This window comes from Hyperoodon ampullatus (assembly GCF_949752795.1).
Source record: "Hyperoodon ampullatus genome assembly, chromosome: 13".
Classification (NCBI taxonomy): domain Eukaryota; kingdom Metazoa; phylum Chordata; class Mammalia; order Artiodactyla; family Ziphiidae; genus Hyperoodon; species Hyperoodon ampullatus.
In genome coordinates, this window is record NC_136926.1 from 63,385,469 (window position 1) to 63,408,224 (window position 22,756).

At 36.1% G+C, this 22,756-nt stretch overlaps 1 protein-coding gene and 1 pseudogene across 5 annotated transcripts in view; one reads left to right on the plus strand and one right to left on the minus strand.

Annotated features, from left to right (window-relative positions):
• Nucleotides 1-1,537: 1,537 nt before the first annotated feature.
• Nucleotides 1,538-22,756, minus strand: part of PIAS2 (protein inhibitor of activated STAT 2) — a gene marked incomplete at its 5' end in the record, with an annotated part of 61,106 nt that continues 39,887 nt past the window's right edge. The window contains 5 exons of one of the 4 annotated variants that reach the window (XM_079717818.1): nucleotides 1,538-2,095; nucleotides 4,789-4,826; nucleotides 9,885-10,024; nucleotides 17,810-17,981; nucleotides 20,472-20,605. In XM_079717818.1, coding sequence (XP_079573944.1) covers nucleotides 1,913-2,095; nucleotides 4,789-4,826; nucleotides 9,885-10,024; nucleotides 17,810-17,981; nucleotides 20,472-20,605 — 667 coding nt within the window. In that variant the 3' untranslated portion in view covers nucleotides 1,538-1,912. Of the gene's footprint in view, nucleotides 2,096-4,788; nucleotides 4,827-7,788; nucleotides 7,888-9,884; nucleotides 10,025-17,809; nucleotides 17,982-20,471; nucleotides 20,606-22,756 lie in introns of those variants that run through there. The other 3 variants (XM_079717819.1, XM_079717821.1, XM_079717820.1) reach the window with 3 other exon arrangements.
• Nucleotides 10,822-11,392, plus strand: LOC307061879 (small ribosomal subunit protein eS25-like; annotated as a pseudogene). The gene has a single exon. The product of its transcript is annotated as a small ribosomal subunit protein eS25-like (transcript).

The following is a 22,756-nucleotide window of genomic DNA, read 5'->3' on the forward strand; positions in this document are numbered from 1 at the left end:
TAACAGAACTTGCATCCATATTTAGAGCAGCAACATAAAATTTTACTAGGAAGAAATTCTGTATCTGGACCAAAGGACTGTAACCGTGGACTAAGAAGGTAAAACTGGCAACTATGATGCAACTACTGCAAGAAGATTCAGGTTCGTTTTCCATGCTTATAACTCTCCAAAAGGGATAATACATTAAGGGGATAATGCAGCCAAAGAAGGGATGATGTAGAAAATCACATGAAATTAAATGAGTACAAAAAGAGCACGGGGGGTGGGGGGGCATGAGAACTTGAGAGGGTGTGAAAAACCAAGCAGTGACAAGTCAGCTCCCTGGAGTTGCACCAACCCAGATTGTTCCCTATCCTAACTGAAATTGGTGGACTCTTCATCTGGGCACTTCGGCTTGAGAAATCAGTTAGATTAATCATTTTTAACACAGGTTTATTTTTAAAGTAGATACAGCTTAGGGAGAGAAAGCTAAATATTAGGGAAGTATTAAGTCCTTGAGAACTCAAAATTTTGCAGCCAAATGAAAGCAAAGGAAAGTATAAAATTTGGATAAAAATGTTTCTCTAAGGGTAAAACAGTTTTCTGAGAGACTTTAAAACCAAACACACAGTAAGAAGAGTGGTTTTCAAAGTGGGTTTCAGGCCCATCCTCTCCTCTTCAAACCTTTCTTATATTCAAACATTTCTAATTCTGTTTTGTCTTTTGTGGCTTCAGGAAAGATTTCCTTTTAAAAAAAGGAAAGGGAAATCTGATGCCATCCCCATCCCCTTGCTACTTTTGTTTGTTCTTTAAGTTTGAAAATCACTGCTATGAGAAAAATGAGATCTAAAACATATTTTGTCAGTGTTACTAAACTGAAAAGTTTCAACACAGATCTGTACATTATCCTATAATGTAACAGAGGATAATGTAATTATCCTATAATAAATAAACGAGCAAAAGAAGTTCTTAGGAAGAAATTAAACTTTGCTATTCCCACCGCCCCTAAATCTGTTCTTCCACTGCCTCCAACCTCTCAATATTTCTAGACAGTGTGAACAAAATTCTAACAAACATTCCAGCCCACACCTTAATCTAAAAACATTTCATTTGACGGCTGCAGAGAATTTTTTTTGAGAAGGTAAGCCCCCAATTTATAGAAACCTCTAGAATAAGAATGTACGATTACCAAAATAACACACATTACGTCAGGGCAGACTCCGCATAGGGTTTCTTCAACATAATCACTAATAAAGAACAGCCAAATCCCAGAACTTCACTCTGCATTCATCAGCACACAATACCAAAGTGTAAACAACAACCAGGGGAAAATGCTTAATACAAAGGCCATTTTTCTTTGATGGAATCAGGGAGAAAAGTGGAACTGCAGAAAGAAAAGTGGAACCCAAGCTTTGGCCACTTATCAAGACTTCATTACTTCAACGAAATAGAACAAATCTCCATGGAAAGGACTCATTCGGCAAACGTAACTTCTTTCCATATATTTTTTCCTTCATATCAGATTAAACAAAACTTGTCATTTCAGAATCATTGATTACGTCTTTTTTTAATTAGAAAAAAGTTTACTTGAATATTTACATAACTTTATTGCTGTTTATTACAACAAAAAAAATTTTAACTGATTTGTAGAATCCAACCAGTAACATATGAAATTGAAATCCATCTCTCAAGAAGATGCAGTTACAGCTGAATGTATCTGATGCTCAGAGTACAGCATGAATAAGAAAAATCCTTGCATGTCATGTGGTTCTTGCTGCAGTCATCTGTGTTCATCTCTCAGAAGGCAAAAGGATTCATTTGACACTTCAATAAATATCAAAGTAATCGTTACCAAAAAAATAGCTTCCACGGACCAGAGATCCAAGAAACAGCAGTTTTAATGAATGATTCCTAGAATCGAGTGAGTCCTCCTTTAGTCCAATGAGATGATGTCAGGAATGTTACTTCCACTGCTGGTTATGACCCCTGTCTCACTCCTGCTGCTGGATGAACTAACATGAGTACTGCTTTCATGGGGGCTGGTGGTGGTGACAGACGTACTGCTTGCTGTTAAGGGTGAGGTGAGACTATCCAAAAACATAGGAGGACAGTACTGCTTGAAACAAACAATGATGTCGATGAGGAAGAGGCTACATTGATTTTAAATACAGAGACTAGAAATTGTTAGATATGCACAAGTGATAGCCACATATTTAAATCTCAGTGGGACTTAAAAACTTCTCAAAACTTCACATCTTTGGATAGAAGGTGGCATGAATTTTAACATTTTACATTATTTTGTGAGTGCAGCATATTCCTGATTGTCTCAAAACTTACAGAATTTGTGACCAAATATGTAGTAGTACAAAAATGTCAACAATAACTAAAGTTATTTAATACTAAATACTGGCCCCAAAATTATGACTCATACTTAATCTCAAAAAGAATTTGCTCACTAAATGTATTTATACCAGATTTAAAACACACTGTAAAAGGCTAATAAACTTATTTTTAATGGTGTTAAGAAAAATGCTAATGCAAAATTCAATAATTCTCTCAAAATTTAGTATTAATCAGACCCTTAAGGAATAATGTTAAGACTGATCAGCGGGAAGGCAGCATCTGAACCCTTTGTACATACATATAACAGTACCTGTGTAATTAGAAAATAGCATACATTCTAATATAGAGACTACATGGTAGCTAACTACCATGGGATGCTCAGAAAGAGAGTTATCTCAGGTACTCACAAAATTTTGGAATAAATCTTAAAGGAAATCTAATCTGATCTAGTTTCCTTTGAGATGCTTGCTTGACACCCCCTTCCAACTGTTCAAATTTCTGGTTTCTTTAACATCTTAGTTGCCGATTCCCAAACTAATCCAACCTGAGTTTAGTACTCTAATATTGACCTGGAGAACAGAGAGAGACAAGAGCTAAAAGCTTTATGATCACCATAGAATATTTTATGTGAGAGACAACTGCACTGACTTGAGTGAGATAAGTGAGGTCCAGTATACATTACAAGAGGAGAGGTCCTAAGTCTGTGTTTACATTGACTGTATGAAAGAAGATCAGTAAGGATATCTGATCAATATTATCAATTCTATATATTATTCAACCTATCATCAGAGATATTAAAAACAGAAATTTAAAACTGAAGTTGTTTAGACTACATGATCTTCAAAAAGACCACAAAATGGGAACAATGGCCCCAGGTTTAAGGCTGCCAGTCAGTGGAAGGGCAACAACTAAAATTCAGGGTGACTTTTAAAAAAGTAACTTAATCTTTAGGATGGACAATTGTCTTGGTTCCTTAACAAAATGAATGCCAGGCACAAAGACATTCAAGGGGAGTTCTTAAAGAGCTTCTAAGAACCTCTATAGAGAGTTGCATTGTCAGGTATTAAACTTCTTTAAAAGCAATTTCTAATTTTCCACTAAAATTGAGCCAAGAATCTGGAAAAAGCCCAGAAAGTTAACGTTTTATTTCTACTACCTCTGAGGCAGTTTTTGACCACCTAGGAGTAAAAAGGTACTCTTCTTCATTTGTATAATGAATGCTAGATACTACAGTCCTGCTATCAATAGCCTCTACATCTTGAAATCTTACAATACTCAGGTTGCAGCCAATCTAACTCTGTAGCCTTTCTGTGTAATTTGAACACATCTGCATAAGGATAACAGGGATTCAGGGGGCAATGTGGAGGTAAAGTAGAACAAATCTAAGGATTCAAGGAAAACTGAAAGCACCACCTCACCCTTCATTTGGCTTAGCAACAAGTTAGCCTGACACCAAGCATGCTAAATAGCCCTATAAAATCAAAATCCTCTAGGTTCCAAGATCATTTTTTAAAAAAGAATGATTCACAGTAAAAACAGTAATACTTTAAGCCTGAAGAATCTATTTCCTAAAAAAACAGATAGATATTTTGTTATAGAATCTACTGCTGTAACAAAGTCAACTCAGGGTGAGAAAAAGAAACTCCTCATTCTGTGCCTGTTACCTTGGGCCCAAATTTCCAGTGCTGTTTATGTGATCAAATACAGAATACTGAACCAGGAAGGTGACACAAGACCTGTGGTTAGCTGATTCTGAGCAGCCTACGAAGCAGTGGTGCATGGTTCGTCCTCTATCCCTCCCTACTCTCAACACTTCTCTCAAAGTCTCTTTCTCTGTTTTGCTTTTCCCTTCAGCTTTTCCCATGCTTTTTCCTCCTCCGCTCTGCCTCTGCTAGAAGCCTTATCAGTGGAGTCCATGCTCATTGAAAGGTTTTCATGTTGGGACGCTGGGATACTAGAGTTTCTTATCCCTGACAAAGAAAACAGGAATGACTGGTTTATAGCAATTTTAGATTAGGGAATCTCCAAAGTCTGAATCTGATTGCCTTTAAAAACAAGGAAGAATCAAGCTAATGATTCAGTCTGTTTAATCAGCTTCAGCTATTTTCTATGTATAGAGCAAGTGTTTTACAACTTATCTCTATAAGGTTTTAACTTCCAGTCATTTAGCACTGCTTCCCCTCATTTTAATCACTCAAATGCTCGTAAGAAATGCCAACTGATGATATTAAACTAAATAAAATATAATTTAAAATTCCAGTATTAAAGGCCAAAGTATCATAAACTGAGAACTAGCAACTTCATCCCTCCAAGTAAAATGTTGAAATATTTATATAGTACTTCCTTTCCATCAATTTAAGTAACTGAGAGTTAACTGTCCTGATTTTATGCAACTGGTCATTTTTCGTTAGTATGACACAACCAACAATCAAATACAAATTAGTTGCTTAAATTCAGGATACATACCTGGGGATCAACTGGAATAAGGGAAAGAAAATCCAAACCTAAAACAAAAATGTTCTGTTAATAGTTGTCTCATATGTTGGAGACAAGAATTATTTCCCTAAATCATTTTTTATTTATCTTAAGTCATAAAACATTTGGGTTAAGGTCTTACCATTCTGCCATAGAGAAGGTCTATACCACGATCAGGATATTTCAGGATGTTTATGTGGATAAAACCCCAAAATGAACATATTTCCTAACAAAACAACTAGAAAAACCGCCTCCCAGAGACTTAAAGGGGGCAGTCCAAAATTTTTCAGATAAATAGGACTAGTCAAAGCAAACTTTCCCCCTTTATCACTTAGCAGAATGAGAAGCAATAAAATGAAAAGATGACGATCTGGATTCGGACCATTAAAAAAAATACTTAAGACGCTTAAGGTACTTCACATTTATTTTTTAGAAATACACCACACTGAGCTTCATCTAAAATATCACTTCTTAGGCAGATAAATGTCTATTTCATGGACAGTTCTGTTCCCCTGTTCCCACAACAAGAGTAGCAGTACACAGTTCAACGTGCTGCACAAAGCAAGCACTTGCTAACTGCTGCTCACTAACAAGCTAAATCTTACCAAGGTTTGCTGGGTTATAAGCTAATGCAGTTTTCTAAACCAAAGCTTTGGGATTCTCCAATTATGCTTTTGAAATAGAACTGTGGTAGAACGTTGCCCAGTAATACCATTTTGAAATATTAAAGTTATAACAATAAATAATAAAAAACTTCAGGTCTGAAAAATCTAGCAATAAACTTCAAGGTCAGTCCCCATAGACCTCTGTTTGACTAAATTTCAAAACATTAAAAAAAAATAAAAATCATACTAGGTGTAGGTTACTAAGACAGGCCAATTTCTATTCATTCTATGAATTTTTATATGCTGGTATTCAATGTCATCTCAAGTATAATAATCATACAGAGTGTACTCTAATACTAGACTGTTACTCTAAAGAGAGAATATTAGTGGGAAATGATATTTAAAATATTTAATAACCAGTATGAAAAATTTGTAAATCAAAATGTTAAAGTAGGGCTTCCCTGGTGGCGCAGTGGTTGAGAGTCCGCCTGCCGATGCAGGGGACGCGGGTTCGTGCCCCGGTCCAGGAGGATCCCACATGCCGCGGAGCGGCTGGGCCCGAGAGCCATGGCCGCTGAGCCTGCGCGTCCGGAGCCTGTGCTCCACAAAGGGAGAGGCCACAACAGTGAGAGGCCCGCATACCGCAAAAAAAAAAAAAAAAAAAAGAAAAAAAAAGTTAAAGTATATTTATTCCCTGATAATCTCTAAATAAGGGTATGATAAAAATACTTATCGAGTAATACAAGCTATAGCACCAATCATTTGAAAGAAGTCATTTAATTTCTAAAGCATTTTTGAAAACTGCTGATATTTTTCATTTCATATGCCTATCACTAGCTATATGATACAGCAAGGTTTGAGCCAATACTGGAATCACAACAAACTTTTCCAAGGAGTTTCCCATTACATTGATACTAAGTAGGTGACATATGTCAATAAGCAAAGAGTTTCTCTTCACACTAATGATACTGTCCAGTAAATCCTCTCTCTGCGTCAGCTGAACGGTAATTCACAATTTGTCTAGCCCTTATAATACCTTCTGAGAGTTTTATACATTCAACATTTCAATTATGGACTACGTCACAAAAAGAGCTTATTTGCATATCATTTAATTGGCTTAATTTTATTAATTTTGTTTTGCTCCAAATGGTATATAACATTATTTATATAGTAATTTCTGTTTTTAAAAGCTTATTTAATTTCAAATATTCAATCACTTTTAATGTTTGTTGAATCACTCAGTCCATTTGAATAACAAAATTTCTTTATAAAGCCACAGAAAGTATTGTTATTTCTGTTGGAATATTGTGTATTGAAGCCAAATCACTCAAAATGCTCATTTTCTAAAGTTTATTCCCATTTCATAACTTCAGGTTAAATAAATACACAGGCTTGATATAATTTTCAAGCTGTTTTTGCAGTTCTAGCACTGGAGACTGCCCATCGAGGAGGTGCCAAGTGTCTCCATATTTTCATTATTTCAATTCCCATCTCTTCAGATGTACTGCAATTCTCTTTGATGATTATTTCATGTGTGCTAGTAGATATATAGTCTACTGATAAAACATTTTAAGAGATTTGTTTGACCTGTATCTTTTGACACCTCATCCAGGGATAACTGAATATAGTAACTTATACAATGCCATAATAAAATGTCTAGAAATTTTTCTGAAATTTTGGTTGAAACCCATTGTCTCCCTAGCATTACACAGATGCTGTCTACACAAAATTCAATGTTTTTAATGTAAATATTTCTCACTGAAACCATTTTTCTCAAACAGTAACACTGAAGTTCGATATAGTATTTCAGATGTTATTCCTCCTATTAAAAAAGATTATCAACAATGTCTTGCAATTCTACTTTGTAAGTACAGACTATTAAAACTCTTACATGAAATAGATGAAGTTTCATGAACAGTGATCAAATGTTATTGCCTTATTTTGTTTAGTAAAATGCTGTTTTCTTATTTCACCATAAGTTTGAACTGCAATGATATGCTGTACTGACGTATTTGTAGGCCCTCCTAAGTATTCCACAGTTGAAAATGCTCAATTATCTTTAACTAAAAAGCAGGTAGTGTTAAAAATTCTGATGGTACATTCTAAATGCTTTTGTCAATACTGATAAAATTGTTGTTTTAGATTTTAAATGCTTCTTCATGTGAAACTGACTCTGTATGTCTTATTAACAACAACACATTCTCCTTACTTGAGCCATGAACTTTAACAAAACATAACTCCTACATGATTAAATATGTAAATGTTTAGCACTTTCAAATTTTAATGATACAACTTTTGAGCACTATTCCCACCTGACAAATATGGCACTAGCAATAATAAGGCAGTCATATTTTTTCATGAAATAATCAAGCTGTTTTCCATTCCATAAATACAAATTATGTTTTATTTTGCATTCACTGTTGCACAGTATCAGAAGATGTTCCAAGCTGCAGTTCATTATTAATATCATTTCTTCTTTGTTCTCCTGCAGATTCAGAAGATTCATGTTTATGACGTTTAAAAGGAATGTTAAGAAATGTATTAAAAGTTTGTCATCTCTCCATTCTTGGTGTTCTATTTAATATTTTATTATAAATTATTAAACTTATAAATATCAAAACTGTACAGTATGACTAATTACATAAAAATTATGCACAAAAAAGCCCCAAAGTAATTACTAATTACAAAAGAGCATATTAACAGTAAAACTAAAGTAAAAACTAAACTATTTAGATGTAGTAACTGCTACATAATTCATAGATGACGGTAAACTGGTAACTCTTCTAAAGTACAACAGTTCCTATTCTATTCTGTTTATCAACTGATAAGAAAGCCTTTCAACATTTTAATAACCGGTATGACTATATTGGCTTATATTGGCTAAATATCAGCCCTGGATATTAGTCTTAGTTCCTTAATGTCAGCTTGAAATGCATTTATGTATGAAATACACCGTTAACATATTTTACTGTTTTTCTCAAATCTGTGCATTTTATAAAGTAAATAGGCTGACTTTATGCCCAAATTTTGAAATAATATAAATTCCCTGAAATTAAAAATTCATCCAAACTCACATAATTCAAAAACTAACAGGGCAAGTGATTTGTACATTGTACCTATTCTATTGTTAAACAGCCAGTCACTTAGTAAAAACAGAGAACGTTCATTATCTTTTTTCAGGATTTTTAATTCAAGGTCTTTAGGAAACAAATCCTTCTGGAATGCTTGTTTGTAAGATGACATGTGGACACTCTTCAACTTCATTTGAAACTAGCCACAGTTAAAGCAAAACATGGCAGGAAGGAATTAAGACTCTCTGACTTTCCATCTTTCTTAGGACCATGAAACCTCACCTGTAACTCAGCATCAAGCTTTGTACCAACAAATACTCTATTATTGGTGCTAGCTGGGTTTACAAACAATTTTTTAAAATACCAATTCCCAAAGTACATGTGGAGTAAACACATTTAAGAAGCAAAAGGTACCTAACATTTTTTTTGATGGATACTATTTTTAGTCTACTCTTTTCCATTAAATTTTATTCAAACTGAATAAATGCTGAACAAACTTCAAGTGACAAAATTACACTGGGGCAGAGTACACAACTATCAACTTTTTCAACAACACAAACTTTGCCCAACAGAATATACATTGTGCTTAAAATAAAGACCTTACTAAGAGGGGCAAGAAGAATAAATCATAGGTCAAAATTAATTTCCTAAATCCAGAAAATTAGTAACAGGAGGAGGTGACTGTATTCCACTAAAAGGGCCCTTCAAAGAGAAGGGAAGTCATGATTTTAAGAGTCACCGGTACTAACTTGCTCAAATTTGATCGACCAAAAACTGTCTGCAAAAACAATGGCTATGTAGGGAGAGAAAAAGAGGGAGGGAGGAAAAAGCTTTAATTTTATAATATGGCCTTGGTTCCATACGTCTTGGTACTAAGGTAATTCAAGCAGCCTTGAAGCTTTTAACTGTTGAGTTAACATACATATAAAAGATATCCCTCAATATTAAGCAGAGCTCTAGGGAAACAGCAGGTAGATCCTATTTTTACAGGGTAAAGCTGGTAGGCAACACTGACCTCACAGTACACCAGTATATTCTGAAGTTGTGATGGGATACCAAGAAGTGATGGGCTACTAAAAAAAGTATGAGAAAACACTCTCCCTAACCTGTGAAGCTTCCATGATAAATGAAGAAAGAGTCTCCGAGTACAAATTCTCTATGAGGAAGAACAAATTCTGTAAAATTTTTGTACTATATTTCCTCTCATCAAAATCTACAGATTGCTCTATAGTTAAAATGATAGGAACTGAATGTGATATATTTAAAACAGATACTACCTTTACAGGAAGCCTTTCCTTAGCAATTTCCTTAGCATTTCTATTTAAGATATTTAAATTATATTTGCTCCACAGATTAAGATAAAAAATAAATGGTAAAACTTGATAAAAAAACAAAACACCTCTTCACATACCTGGCAAATCTGATGACATGCTTGATATTGGCGTGTGGTGGAATGGTACTGAGTAGTCTGTTAATGAAGGCGGAATAGCAGCAGGATCAACCGAAGTCACACTGGGCACCCTTACAGAAGATGGCTGATACATGAGAACCCTGTTTTAAATAGCATGGGAAATTACAAACAATCTGGCTGTTAGTTCACAGGAGAGAAGGGCTGTACCACTGGGCATTGTCAGTCGTAAGTTCACTAAGTTTCCAAACAACTATATGGCAGCTACTCACTACACAGTACTCCACTCACTCTCCTCTTTCATAACAGTCTTCACTTTAACATGAACATATGTTGGCTCTCAACAGCAGCTGTGACATAAGAGCAAGGTGGCATTAAAACATAATGGACAGTGCTGGAGCAATACATAAAACTTTGATCCATAAACAGGAATATACTCTACATAATGATTTTATTAATGTATGTGTAACATGTATGTGAATATTAGTAATTTTATATATAAAGAAATTTAGAAATAAAATAGAAGACTCCTAAGATTTGATTAAAATCAGGGTACCTTTATGAGTGAAGCTACTTACTATAGCTCAAGCATGATTTCTTCCATTCTAACGTGAATTGTATTAATTATTAGTGATCTTATCTGGGAATCACCCAAGCCATGAGAGCCAGTCCTAAAGTCAGCCAGCCTGATAACAACAGGCAGCAATCAGAAATTAGAATAAGACAACTACTCAGGATTTAAGACATAATATCCAGAAATAAAAATACTGGCTGCCATGATACCATCTACTCTTCTAAGAGGGCTTATGACTTTGAAATTCGCTGTTCATGCTATGAAAAACACAAATTAAATACACTTAAGATATACTTTATTACTGGTATTTATACATGTACGTATACACACTATATATATAATAACTTTATAATTTTAAGAAGCAGTATAGTTAAACATATTTTTGAAAAAGTTTAGGAAAAAAGAGAGATGATTTTGCATTCTTCCTACTTAACCTTCATTTTATCTTAGTCCAGGGTAAACAATTAGAAGTTCTCAAGAAAACATCTTGAACATATACAAGAAACTAAGCAATGTTACAGACTCTCTGGCTGATGGTGGCCACCTTTTTGTCCAGCATCTTAGTGAGGCTGCAGTGGTAGCACCTGCTCTCCGAGCTCTGCGATGCCACACAAGGATGACAAGAAAAAGATAGATGCCGGAAAATCAGCCAAGAAAGACAAAGACCAAAGGCAAAATGTGGGACAAGCTCAATAACCTAGTCTTGTTTGACAAAGCCACATAAGACAAACTCTGTAAGGAAGTTCCTGACTATAAGCTTAAAACCCCAGCTGTTGTCTCTGAGAGACTGAAGATTCACAGTTCCCTGGCCAGGGCAGCCCTTCAGGAGCTGCTTAGTAAAGGACCCATTAAACCGGTTTCAAAGCACAGAGTTCAAATAATTTATACCAGAAACACCAAAGGTGGAGATGCCCCAGCTGCCAGTAAAGATGCATAAACAGGTCCCACCACTGTACATTTTGAAAAGTAAAACTTTACTAAACTAAAAAAAAAAAAAAAAAAAAAAAAAGGAGGGTGGGGGACGGGGACACAGGGACATTAGGTCATTAGGACATTAAGGTCAGCATTCCAAAGTGCTGCCAGTAAACTACCGTGAGCTTAATGAGAGAGGCACAGAGCTCTGTAGCTGGAAGGGACCACTACAAAGATGAAGCACAACTGACAGAAACAGTACAACAATCAAAGTTAGACTGACAGGACAAGTAGGACCTCTAGACGTCCTTTCCCTTGGTTGAAACTTCCTGTTATTGCTCAGATTATTAAATACTGGTAATAAGAAATGATGACATATTTGCATGACATTCTTCATACTCTAAACAACTGACAAAACTATTTCATAACCTCTATTAAAAATCTCAAACCACTTAAATAATCACCACCTATTTAGACACTGGAGTCCCTCTAAAACCAGTTTGCATTATAACATGAGGCTCTTGTCTAGCTGTTATTCTGTACTATTTGTCAAAAATACAGATGTTGTTGGAAAGGAGGAAAATGAAGCCATCTTGAGAGGACACACATGGCTGTGCTGGCGAAAAGCAAATAAAAAACATAGGTCAGAGTTCAGGAATCTTAAACTGATCCATTTGGGAGGCAAAGGAAATATAACATGCTTGAGAGGGTAACATAAGCCTCATGTTTCAAAACACATTTTCCAGATGTAGATGAAGATGGACAAAAAGAGCAACCTGCCTCTGTTAGAATCAGAAGGTTTCTTGGCCTCCAGTTTTACCTGTCAACCTAAAACCACAAAGGTAGACTCCAGAGGGGGAAAGAGAAAACCTGAGATGAGCTCAAGTACATATGTTATATTAAAGCACATCTTTTTCTGGAGGTTTGAAGACACTGGTCCTCTACAAGGATGAAAGTAGAACAGAAAATCACCAAAAGTGTTTTCAAATTACAAATGATCCTACCTCCCACACAGGAATGTGTATCAGAAATTGGGGGATGGGAGATGGGGATAAGAAGGAAAAAGACAGGGACTTCCCTGGTGGCACAGTGGTTAAGAATCCGCCTGCCAATGCAGAGGACACGGGTTCAAGCCCTGGTCCGGGAAGATCCCACATGCTGCGGAGCAACTAAGCTCATGCACCACAACTACTGAGCCTGCGTTCTAGAGCCCGTGAGCCACAACTACTGAAGCCCGTGTGCCTAGAGCCCATGCTCCACAACAAGAGAAGCCACCACAATGAGTAGCTCCCGCAACTAGAGAAAGCCTGCGTGCAGCAACCAACACCCAACACAGCCATAAATGAATGAATGAATGGAGACACTGGTATATGTTAGTACTAAGGAGGGGGTTTAAAAAGTGGCTCTGATTATTATGGTTGTTTCACAGTATTAATATATCATATATATATTTTTTAAGATGCAAGCTTTTGAAGAAGACCTATATATATGTGTGTGTGTGTGTATATATATACATATATATGTGTGTGCATATATATATACACACACATACAATATACACACATACATATGACTACATTTATTTTAAAAAGTTCCTACTTAAAGGTACATTTAATCTGTCACTTTTTCTCTGACACTGAAAGAAATGAAAAGAAAAATTTCAAGTTTACAAGAAAAAGACAATGGCTGCCTTCCTCTTGCTCCCTCTTCTCTTCCTTTGATATCTCACATTGGAGATTGTCTTTTGTCTTGATCCTGAACTGACCTTTCAACCTGGATCAGACTTATAGAAAACAACAATAAAACTCATTTCCCTACCCTGGCCCCTTTATTTCCATCTGTAAAGGAGTAAGGTCAATGTCCCAATGCACATGTCACCACAGTAACTTTTTTTTTTTTATTCTTTTTTTAACCACAGTAACTCTTAACCACTGCATATCTTCTGTTCTCATAACATGAAACTTTGAGTGATTAAATAACTATTCCTTGTTTCTCCAATACAAAATGCTGTCACAACACATGAAAATGTCACAATCCACTGACAGTACAAATTATTAAATCAACATCTAAAATCTCAGCAAACATCAAACTATTTAGTGTAGGTTAATTCCTATTACCTGAACTTTGTAACCATTAATACAAATTCAACTTTATATAGAATGGTAGAAAGATTTTTGTTTTAATCAGAATCTTCACAAAGACCACATTCAGAAAGGTAAATGAGTCTGATGCCTATGCAAAAAAAGATGTACTTATAGATACGGAATAACAGGAACCATGGAGAAATGTAAATGGCTATGTCTGGTGGAATTGTGGGTATGTGATGCTATAAAATAATAAAAACATTTTTTAAAACTTTTAATATTTGTTACTCCCTCCTCACAGGATTGGCAAATACACACACAGGCTTTGTGTGTACAATATGTATGTGCACATATATAAATTTTTATAGCTGTATCCCTAATATCACAGCACAAAGGTAAACTGCTGGCATGCTGCTAGACAGCAAATATTAGTATTCTAGACTGTGTACTAGATCACTGGATTCATCATACTTGGCCCCAACTTACATGTCTGAAAATTCAATAACTTGAATTTTTATCCATAAACCTGAAATTCACTGGGTGCTCCCACTTTATGATCATAAAAATATTTTAAAAGATTCAATTTTGCTAATGATTCTTAATCTATTTCTAATCTTTGTTTCCTGTCTTTAGAATACCTCCTCATTAATGACAAAGCAGTCATTCAATTTCCCAGGCATGCGGTAGGGACACAATATTTAAAATTATCTTTTAATTTAGAAAAATAGCAGAGGTTTTCTAAAAGTCTTGGATTAAGGTGCCAATTTCTTCTGACAGGCTATGCAGGGAAAGAGGCTAGAAGAATTACCATCAAAGTGTTAACAGAATGCTTTTTATTTCTTGATGCTTTGAAAAATTGTCTATAAGAATAATTTTTTTCAAAAACAATACCTCTTAAAAAATAACTGCTCACCTGAATTTTAGACTGTAACTTAAAGTAAGTTTTCCTGTTTTTCCTCTATTTCCCATTTGCTTACTATCATTGACCAAGAAGTCCTATGATAAACTTACACCTCAGAGAAAATTTCTAGATGCTGACACAAAAGAGAGGATACAAACAGAATGACCAGGAAGAAAAACCAGGAGATAAAAATTTAAGAGTTGGAAGGGATTACAGAGATGATATAACCATAGCATGAGTCTCCACTGTGACACCTGGACAAGTGGCATCCACTCTTCCTTAACACAGAAAATGTGATTTTAGCACAAAACATCAACTTTCTTAGCGTTCAGAAAACTCCAACGGGAAGTTTTCCCATTGGACTTAGATCTGCCAAATGTTATAACAAAGAATAAACTTAACCCAGTTCATCAATGACTCTTGTTCAAGAACTACAAGATAACTATAACATATTCTTTTCTCCTGGCTTAACAGCTTCAATCCTTAGACCCATTCATCCATCAGGCTATGTTTCCACTATTCACATCCTGTTTCCCTCCTCTGGCTGCTCTCATTAATACCCTTCTTGATGACAGCCCTGACTAAAATGGTCTAAGTGAAAGTTTTCTAGCCTAAAATGGAACAAAACTGGCATGCGTATGTATCCTGGACACTGCTTCATTTATTAATGCAGTCTAAGAACAAATCAGCTCAAGTGGTGAACCCTTCAAACCATTAGGTGAATTCTGACATTTCAAAGAGTTTCTATCAGGAATGGCCATTAATTTATGGAATGCCACCATCTATTAATATGACTATATACAGTCATCCCTTGGTATCTACAGGGGATTGGTTCCAAGTACTCTCCCACCCCCTACAGATACCAAAACCCATGGATGCTCAAATCCCTTATATAAAATGGTGTAGTACTTGCATATCATCCCATATACTTTAAATCATCTCTAGATTACCTTATAACACCTAATACAATGTAAATGCTATGTAAATAGTTGCTGACAGCAAAGAGCAAATTTTGCTTTTTGGAACTTAAAAAAAATTTTTCCCCAAGTATTTGTGATGATCCCTGGTTGCCTGAATCCATGGATATAGAGGGCTGACTTGTTATCCTATGACAAGATCCATTTTATCAATGTATTTCCTAATAATAAAGCATTCTTAGATAAACCCTACTTGGTGGTAATGGATGCCATTTTAATATATTATTAAATAATTTACTAAGACTGAATTCAGAATTTTCACTGAACTTCCTAATGTGAGCCTGTTTCATAATGGTTCTTCTCTTTTGGTTGTTAATGTTTAAGTCTAGTTAGGGTATTAAGAGTTATGTCAGTGGCTTCCCTGGTGGCACAGTGGTTGAGAGTCCGCCTGCCGATGCAGGGGACACGGGTTCGTGCCCTGGTCCGGGAAGATCCCACATGCCACGGAGCGGCTAGGCCCGTGAGCCATGGCCGCTGAGCCTGTGCGTCCGGAGCCTGTGCTCTGCAACGGGAGAGGCCACAACAGTGAGAGGCCCGCGTAACGCAAAAAAAAAAAAAAAAAAAAAAAAAAAAAAGAGTTATGTCAACTTTGTGGAATGAGCTGGGAAGCTGCAATTTACAGACATTTTAAACCAAAATTTTCATGTGTTGCTGGTTTAGTCAAAAACTCCTACCTTATACTCACAATGTTAGTTTTTATTTTCTTTTTAACCTCGATGAGGAGACTTACATCTATCTCTACAGTAGCTGACCACAGGTGTGAACTATCCTGATTCCTCTGCATGTTGAAGTCATTTCAGATTGTCACCCAATGTACGTGCCACTCCTCCAGTTCTGAGTCCTCATCAAGTATTGGTAAAAATGTGCTAAAGGACACATAAAGGGTAGACCCTTATGGCGAGCCACCAGAGACACCCTCTACGATCACAGTAACTCACGAGTCCATATCACTACGCACAACCCTTCAACCTGGCAGGAACCCATCTAACTATAATACTGTGCAACCTATGTTTTTCCAGCATATTCTAAAGGGTTTCATTAGAGAGTAAAATCTGGAAATACCACATCTAAGTATTCATTCCCATGATTCTCCACTTCAGTAAACATTTCAAAATTACATTTTCATTTTTTATTATTTAAATTCTAGAAGTGCCAAGCAAATTGTCTGAAAGGAACAATAAATGATCAGCATCCCCCCCAAAAAAATCCCACTTGAAATACTTCATTTTCTGTTCCACTAAAAAAACAAACAAACAAATAAAAAACACCCTTACTGTGATGTGTAAATCACATCTGGAAATATAAGCATTTTAACAGTGAAGAAAGCAGCACAAAAAGTTTAATTCTCCTGGTTTCAAAAGTAACTATAAAAAAAGAATGTTTCAAAAGTGCACCGAGAATATAACTCCACTTGTATAAAATGTCTAGAAAAGGCAAATTTATAGAGATAAAAAGAAGATCAATGGTTGCCTAGATTTGGGGTGTGCATCAGGATTAACTACAAATGAACATGAGAGACGTTTACTGGCTGTTGAGAATATTCTACAACTGAATTGTGATGATGACTATACAACTGTATGAATTTACTAAAATCACTGAACTGTGCAATTGAATACTTAAGATGGGAGAATTTTATGGTATATAAATTATACCCCAATAAAGCCACTAGAGAAAAGAAGTGCTATGAGAGGCCAAAAGATAAGGCTGGCATACCCAAGTTTGAAACAATATGCTCATGGATGTCAAGAGAACCCGCTGCTACTTTCCTGCAGGTTCCAAAATCTCTAAGAAGCACCTATTGCTAAATACTCAAACCTGTCACTCACTATATGTCAGCAACAGCTTCTGCCAGATGACTCATAAATAAATGCTAGACTGCATTTACTAGCCCATATTTTGCCCTGGAGAGGGTGAGAAGGGAAGGCAATCAATTTTTTAGTGAGACAATGACCATGTGGCTGACACTGAGGCTGAGCTCTTTCATTACCTTATTGAAACCTGAATTTAGTCTTATGAGGTAGGCATTATTTAACCCCATTTTACAGAACAGGAAAAGGAGGCTCAAACAAGTTAAATATTTCACCCAAGATCACAGAATGAGTAAGCAATGGTGTCAAAACTGGAATCCACACTTGTCAGATTCCCAATTCCACACACTCGGCTTCCTCATGTTGGTCGGTGATGCCAAATTTACTCCTTTCAAATAGATTCAAGAAAATAACAAAAAGTATCAAATCTGAAATAAATATTTAGACATGAGAAGATTTCAACTCTCACTTCCCAAAGATGGGAATATATTCTTCATCAAAATTTCCTTTCCTATAAACAACATGCTCACTTGAAAATATTTCAACTGAACAAAAGGCAAATTAAAATAGCCCTATATGGTTATGCAACTCTCAAAGAGACATTTACAAACTTATCCCAAGAACAGTTAGTTCCAAGTGTAATAAACAATAGTGAACTATAAATTAACAAACCCTTTGGTTGGGCTGCTTTGTGTTTCTGACATAAAGATGCATTTCCTTTTGGCAGGAGGGTCTTCCTCTTCATCAGAAGAGCTTTCTATTGTTAGGTCAATGACATCCACTTTCTTCTTGTTTGCTTCATTGGCTACAGTCACTGAACAAGGCTTACTGAGGACACCTGCAGCTGCAAGTAGGGAACAGAGGGGAAAAAAAGTCAAAGGTGCAACACGAGCTCTAGCCATAAGAGTTTTAACAGTGCAGCACATCCTGGAGAATACACAGCCAATAAAGCCCATACTCTGTCCGGACAGAGACCAACTCTCTAACTCCAGTCATCTGTCTATAAAATGACTGCTTACCTAGGGAGACAGGGTGAGCGCTATGCCTTGTGAGAAGATCGAAAGCCTCTTTCAGATGGCACACTCCGCGTTATCTCCCCAGTACTGCCGACAGATTTGCACAGATCCTGCTCCTCATGCTATCTCCCTAGGTGAGGACTCATGTTATACACAGACATCCGGAGTTAAGGGGCTGGTCTCCGGCCATGGACAAGAGTATGTTGCTTTACTGGCTGTGTACTCTCACAGACATGTGGTAGGGTTAAGTCAGAATCATACTTCCAATCTAGCAAAGCAGTGGTGCTCATATCAAAGAATATATAAGCTCTACACCATAAGCAAGAACTTGATAAAATTTTCACCTTGATAAGCGGAAAAAACCCCAAACAGCTCACTTAAGTTACTCAGACATCTAAAGTTCTTCTTACCAGCTATCTACTTAGGTTCTCCTTTCTGCCCACTACAATAGTCTCACATGATATGTTAACTCACCATTTCAAAGAGTGGTGAGTTGAATCACCATTCTATTACAATCTATTTAGTAGAAAATGCATGCTACTTAATAATGGAAAAGCAGCAGCAACTAATTAACTAAATCACTATTTTTCTCAAGGATGAGGAAAACCCTGATCATTCCACCCATAGGTTCAGTAACAATCACAGGAGAATGATTAATATTGACATAAATCCTTTACTTTTTCCTCTCTTCTTACTCTGAACACCTATTATTCATTACATTATTAGAATGTTAAATATAGTCAGCACAAAACTCAAATGCAGTGAGTGGACTATGTCAGATAAAAGAAACTAAGTTCACCTATCAGTTTCAATTTCTCAAACAGTCTTTATTTTCCCCACTCAGTGTAGACAGCACAGGGAGTTGAAGGTTGAGTATAATTCCTAGGTAACCAAGGCAATAGTCAAATTTCTTCCCACAAGGCAATGGAAACAATTAGTTCACTTCTTTACCAACTAACCTATGACCATCTTCCCCCACCCTCCATTAATGGATGATACAGCCTCTCTAACCACACCTCCATCTGGGGTTCCTCCAACAGGTGCTCTAAAAATAATTCTGAGGGACCTCCCTGGCAGTCCAGTGGTTAAGACTCCATGCTCCTAATGCAGGGGACATGGGTTCGATCCCTGGTCAGGGAACTAAGATCCCACATGCTGCACAGTGTGCAAAATAAATAAATAAATAAAAATTAAAAACAAATTTTTAAATGAAAAGTTCCAAATAAGTGTCCACAGAAATGTCATTTATAATTTTTCATGTTGTAACAAGCACCAAATATTAAAATGATTTTAAAGAACACAAGTAACAAATGTTGGAGAGGATGTGGAAAAAAGGGAACTCTTGTGCACTGTTGGTAGGAATGTAAATTGGTGCAGCCACAGTGGAAAACAATATGGCAGTTTCTTAAAACATTAAAAATATAACTACCATATATGACCCAGCAATTCCACTCCTGGGTATATATCCAAAGAAAACCAAAAACACTAATTTGAAAAGATACATGCACCCCCAATGTTCATAGCAGCATTATTTACAACTGCCAAGATACGGAAGCAACCTAAGGGTCAACAGATGAATGGATAAAGACAATGTGGTATATATATGTATTAATATATATAATGGAATATTACTCAGCCATAAAAAAGAACAAAATTTTGCCACTTGCAGCAACATGAATGGACTTGGAGAGCATTATGCTAAGTGAAATAAGTCAGAAAGAGGAAGACAAATACTATATGATATGACTTATATGTGGAATCTTAAAAATATAACAAACTAATGAATATAACAAAAAAGAAGCAGACTCACAGATACAGAGAACAAACTAGTGGTGACAAGTGGGGAGAGGGAAGAGGGGAGGGGCATTATTACAGGGGTGGGGAAGCAGGAGATACAAACTATTAGCTACAGGATGTGTTGTACAACACGGGGAATATAGCCAATATTTTACAATAACTATAAATGGAGTATAACCTTTAAAAATTGTGAGTCACTACATTGTACACCTATAACTTCTATAATATTGTAGAGCAACTATACTTCAATTAAAAAAATAATAAAATGATTTAGGTGATTGTTTTATTTACTTTATATATGAAAAATATACTATGAAAAAACTGATTATAATGTGGTATAAACTTTAGCACACTTCTTACGAATAAAAATCATTTGGGAGAAATTACATATGTAATAGATGATCAAAAGATAAAGTGAGCAAACTGAGCTCCAAATGGTAGCTCTAATGGCCAAAGTTAACGCTAATGATAACATCACAAAAGTCTCATCGCTTTGCTCTCTGCTGCCATTCTGCACATACTTTCTATTTTTGTACATGGTTGGCTGGATACTTTCATAGCTTCTTTCTTCGGTCTCATTGGGCACCAAGAACCATCTTCTTGGAATTTGATCTCATCCACATCAGAACAGTCATTGAGAATTTCCATAAAAAGCCTATAAACCAAGTAAGAAGTACAGAAATGTAATCAAATGGCTCTGTTCAAAGGTGAAATAAAGTAACACATTTTACCTTGGAGACAAAAGTAATGCTTTTTGTTTGTTTCGGCCCTAGGCTTTAGTTGTTTAATGGGCAACAAAAGAGTTAAGTGACTTACTGAATATCATCTTAAAAATCAGTGATTAAACAGAAATAGACACCTGGAGCCTTCTTGCTGGGATTGGCAGTAAAGAAACCACCCTCAGGGACATCCCTGGTGGTCCAGTGGTGGTAAGTCCGCCTTCCGGTACGGGGGACACGGGTTCCATCCCTGGTTGGGGAGCTAAGAGCCACATGCTGCGGGGCAACTAAGCCTGTGCACCACAACTACTGCGATTGCACACCTCAACAAGAGAGCCCACGTGCCGCCAACTACAGAGTCCATGTACCCTGGAGCCCGCACACCACGACTAGAGACAGAAAACGTGCACTCCACAACTAGAGAGAAGCCCATGCACTGCAGTGAAGAGCCCGTGCGCCGCAAAAAAAAAAAAAGATCTCACATGCCACAACGAAGACCCAATGCAGCCAAAAAAAAAAAACAGCAACAACCCCCAACATAACACATAAACCAAACATAAAAATTCTTGTACGAAAAATCATTTATAAGCTTACTATCAAGAAAAAAGGATTACAGGGGTGGGGAAAGGAAGTAGAAATATGGACACAGAAGAAGTCTCAATAAATTTAAAATAACTCAGCATACAAATTATGTTCTATGATCAAAATGAAATTAAATTTGAAATGTCTTCAGAAAAATACCTGGAAACTAAACAAAACAACCCATGAGACAAAGATAACATTAAAATAATCAGAAATTATTTTGAACTGAATGGAAATGAAAATATAATACAATCTGTGGAAGGTAGTTAAAGCAGTACAATCTTCCTATATTACAAAAGAACGCAAATCAATAACCTCAGCTTCTACTTAAATGAAACTAGAAAAAGAGCAAATTAAAGTGAAAGTAACCAGAAAAGGAAAATAACAAAAAACAGAAACAAATGAAGTAGGAAAAAATAAAATAAAATAAAATAGAGAAAAATCAATGAAACCAAAAGTAGGTACTTTAAGATCAATAAAATTGACAAACTTCTAGTCAGACTTAGGCTCACTCAGAAAGAAACAGATAACCCAAAGAGCGCTGTGTCTATTAAAGACATTTGTAGGGCTTCCCTGGTGTCGCAGTGGTTGAGAATCTGCCTGCCAATGGAGGGGACACAGGTTCGAGCCCTGGTCTGGGAAGATCCCACATGCCATGGAGCAACTAGGCCCGTGAGCCACAACTACTGAGCCTGCGCGTCTGGAGCCTATGCTCCGCAATAAGAGAGGCCGCGATAGTGAGAGGCCCGCGCACCGCGATGAAGAGTGGCCCCTGCTTGCCACAACTAGAGAGAGCCCTCACACAGAAACAAAGACCCAAAACAGCCAAAAATAAATATAAATAAATAAATAAATTTGGAAAAATAAAAAAAAGACATTTGTAAAAACTTTACCACAAAGAAAATTCTAGGCCCAAATGTCTTCACTAGGAAATGCTACCAAATATTTGAGGATTCATGATACCACCACTTCCCACTCCCTATATAAGGCCAGCATTACTCTGATACTAAAAACAGAGAAAGACAAAACAAGAAAACAACAGACCACTATCTCTCATGAACTTTAGCAAAACAAACCCAACAATAAATATAAAAGATAACAAATCATGACCAAGTGGGGTTTATCTCCAGAATGAAAGGTTGTTTAATATTTGAAAGTCAATCAATGCAAATCATCACGTCAACAGACTAGTCAGTTCAAGACAGCAGGACAAAGATATAAAAGGCATCCAGATTAAAAATGACGAAGTAAGACTGTCTTTATTCCTAAAATATTACTGCCTATACGGAATATCCTATGTTCTATAACAATGCTATTCTAACTACAAAATGCATTTAGTAAGGTTTCAAGATAGAACATACAAAAATCAACTATATTTCTATATAATACAACTAAAAATATAAAAAACAATACCACATGAGAAATATGAAACAATGGGATAAATCTGACATAAAGCATACAAGACCTATATACTGAAAACTACCAAACATACTGAGACCTAATTA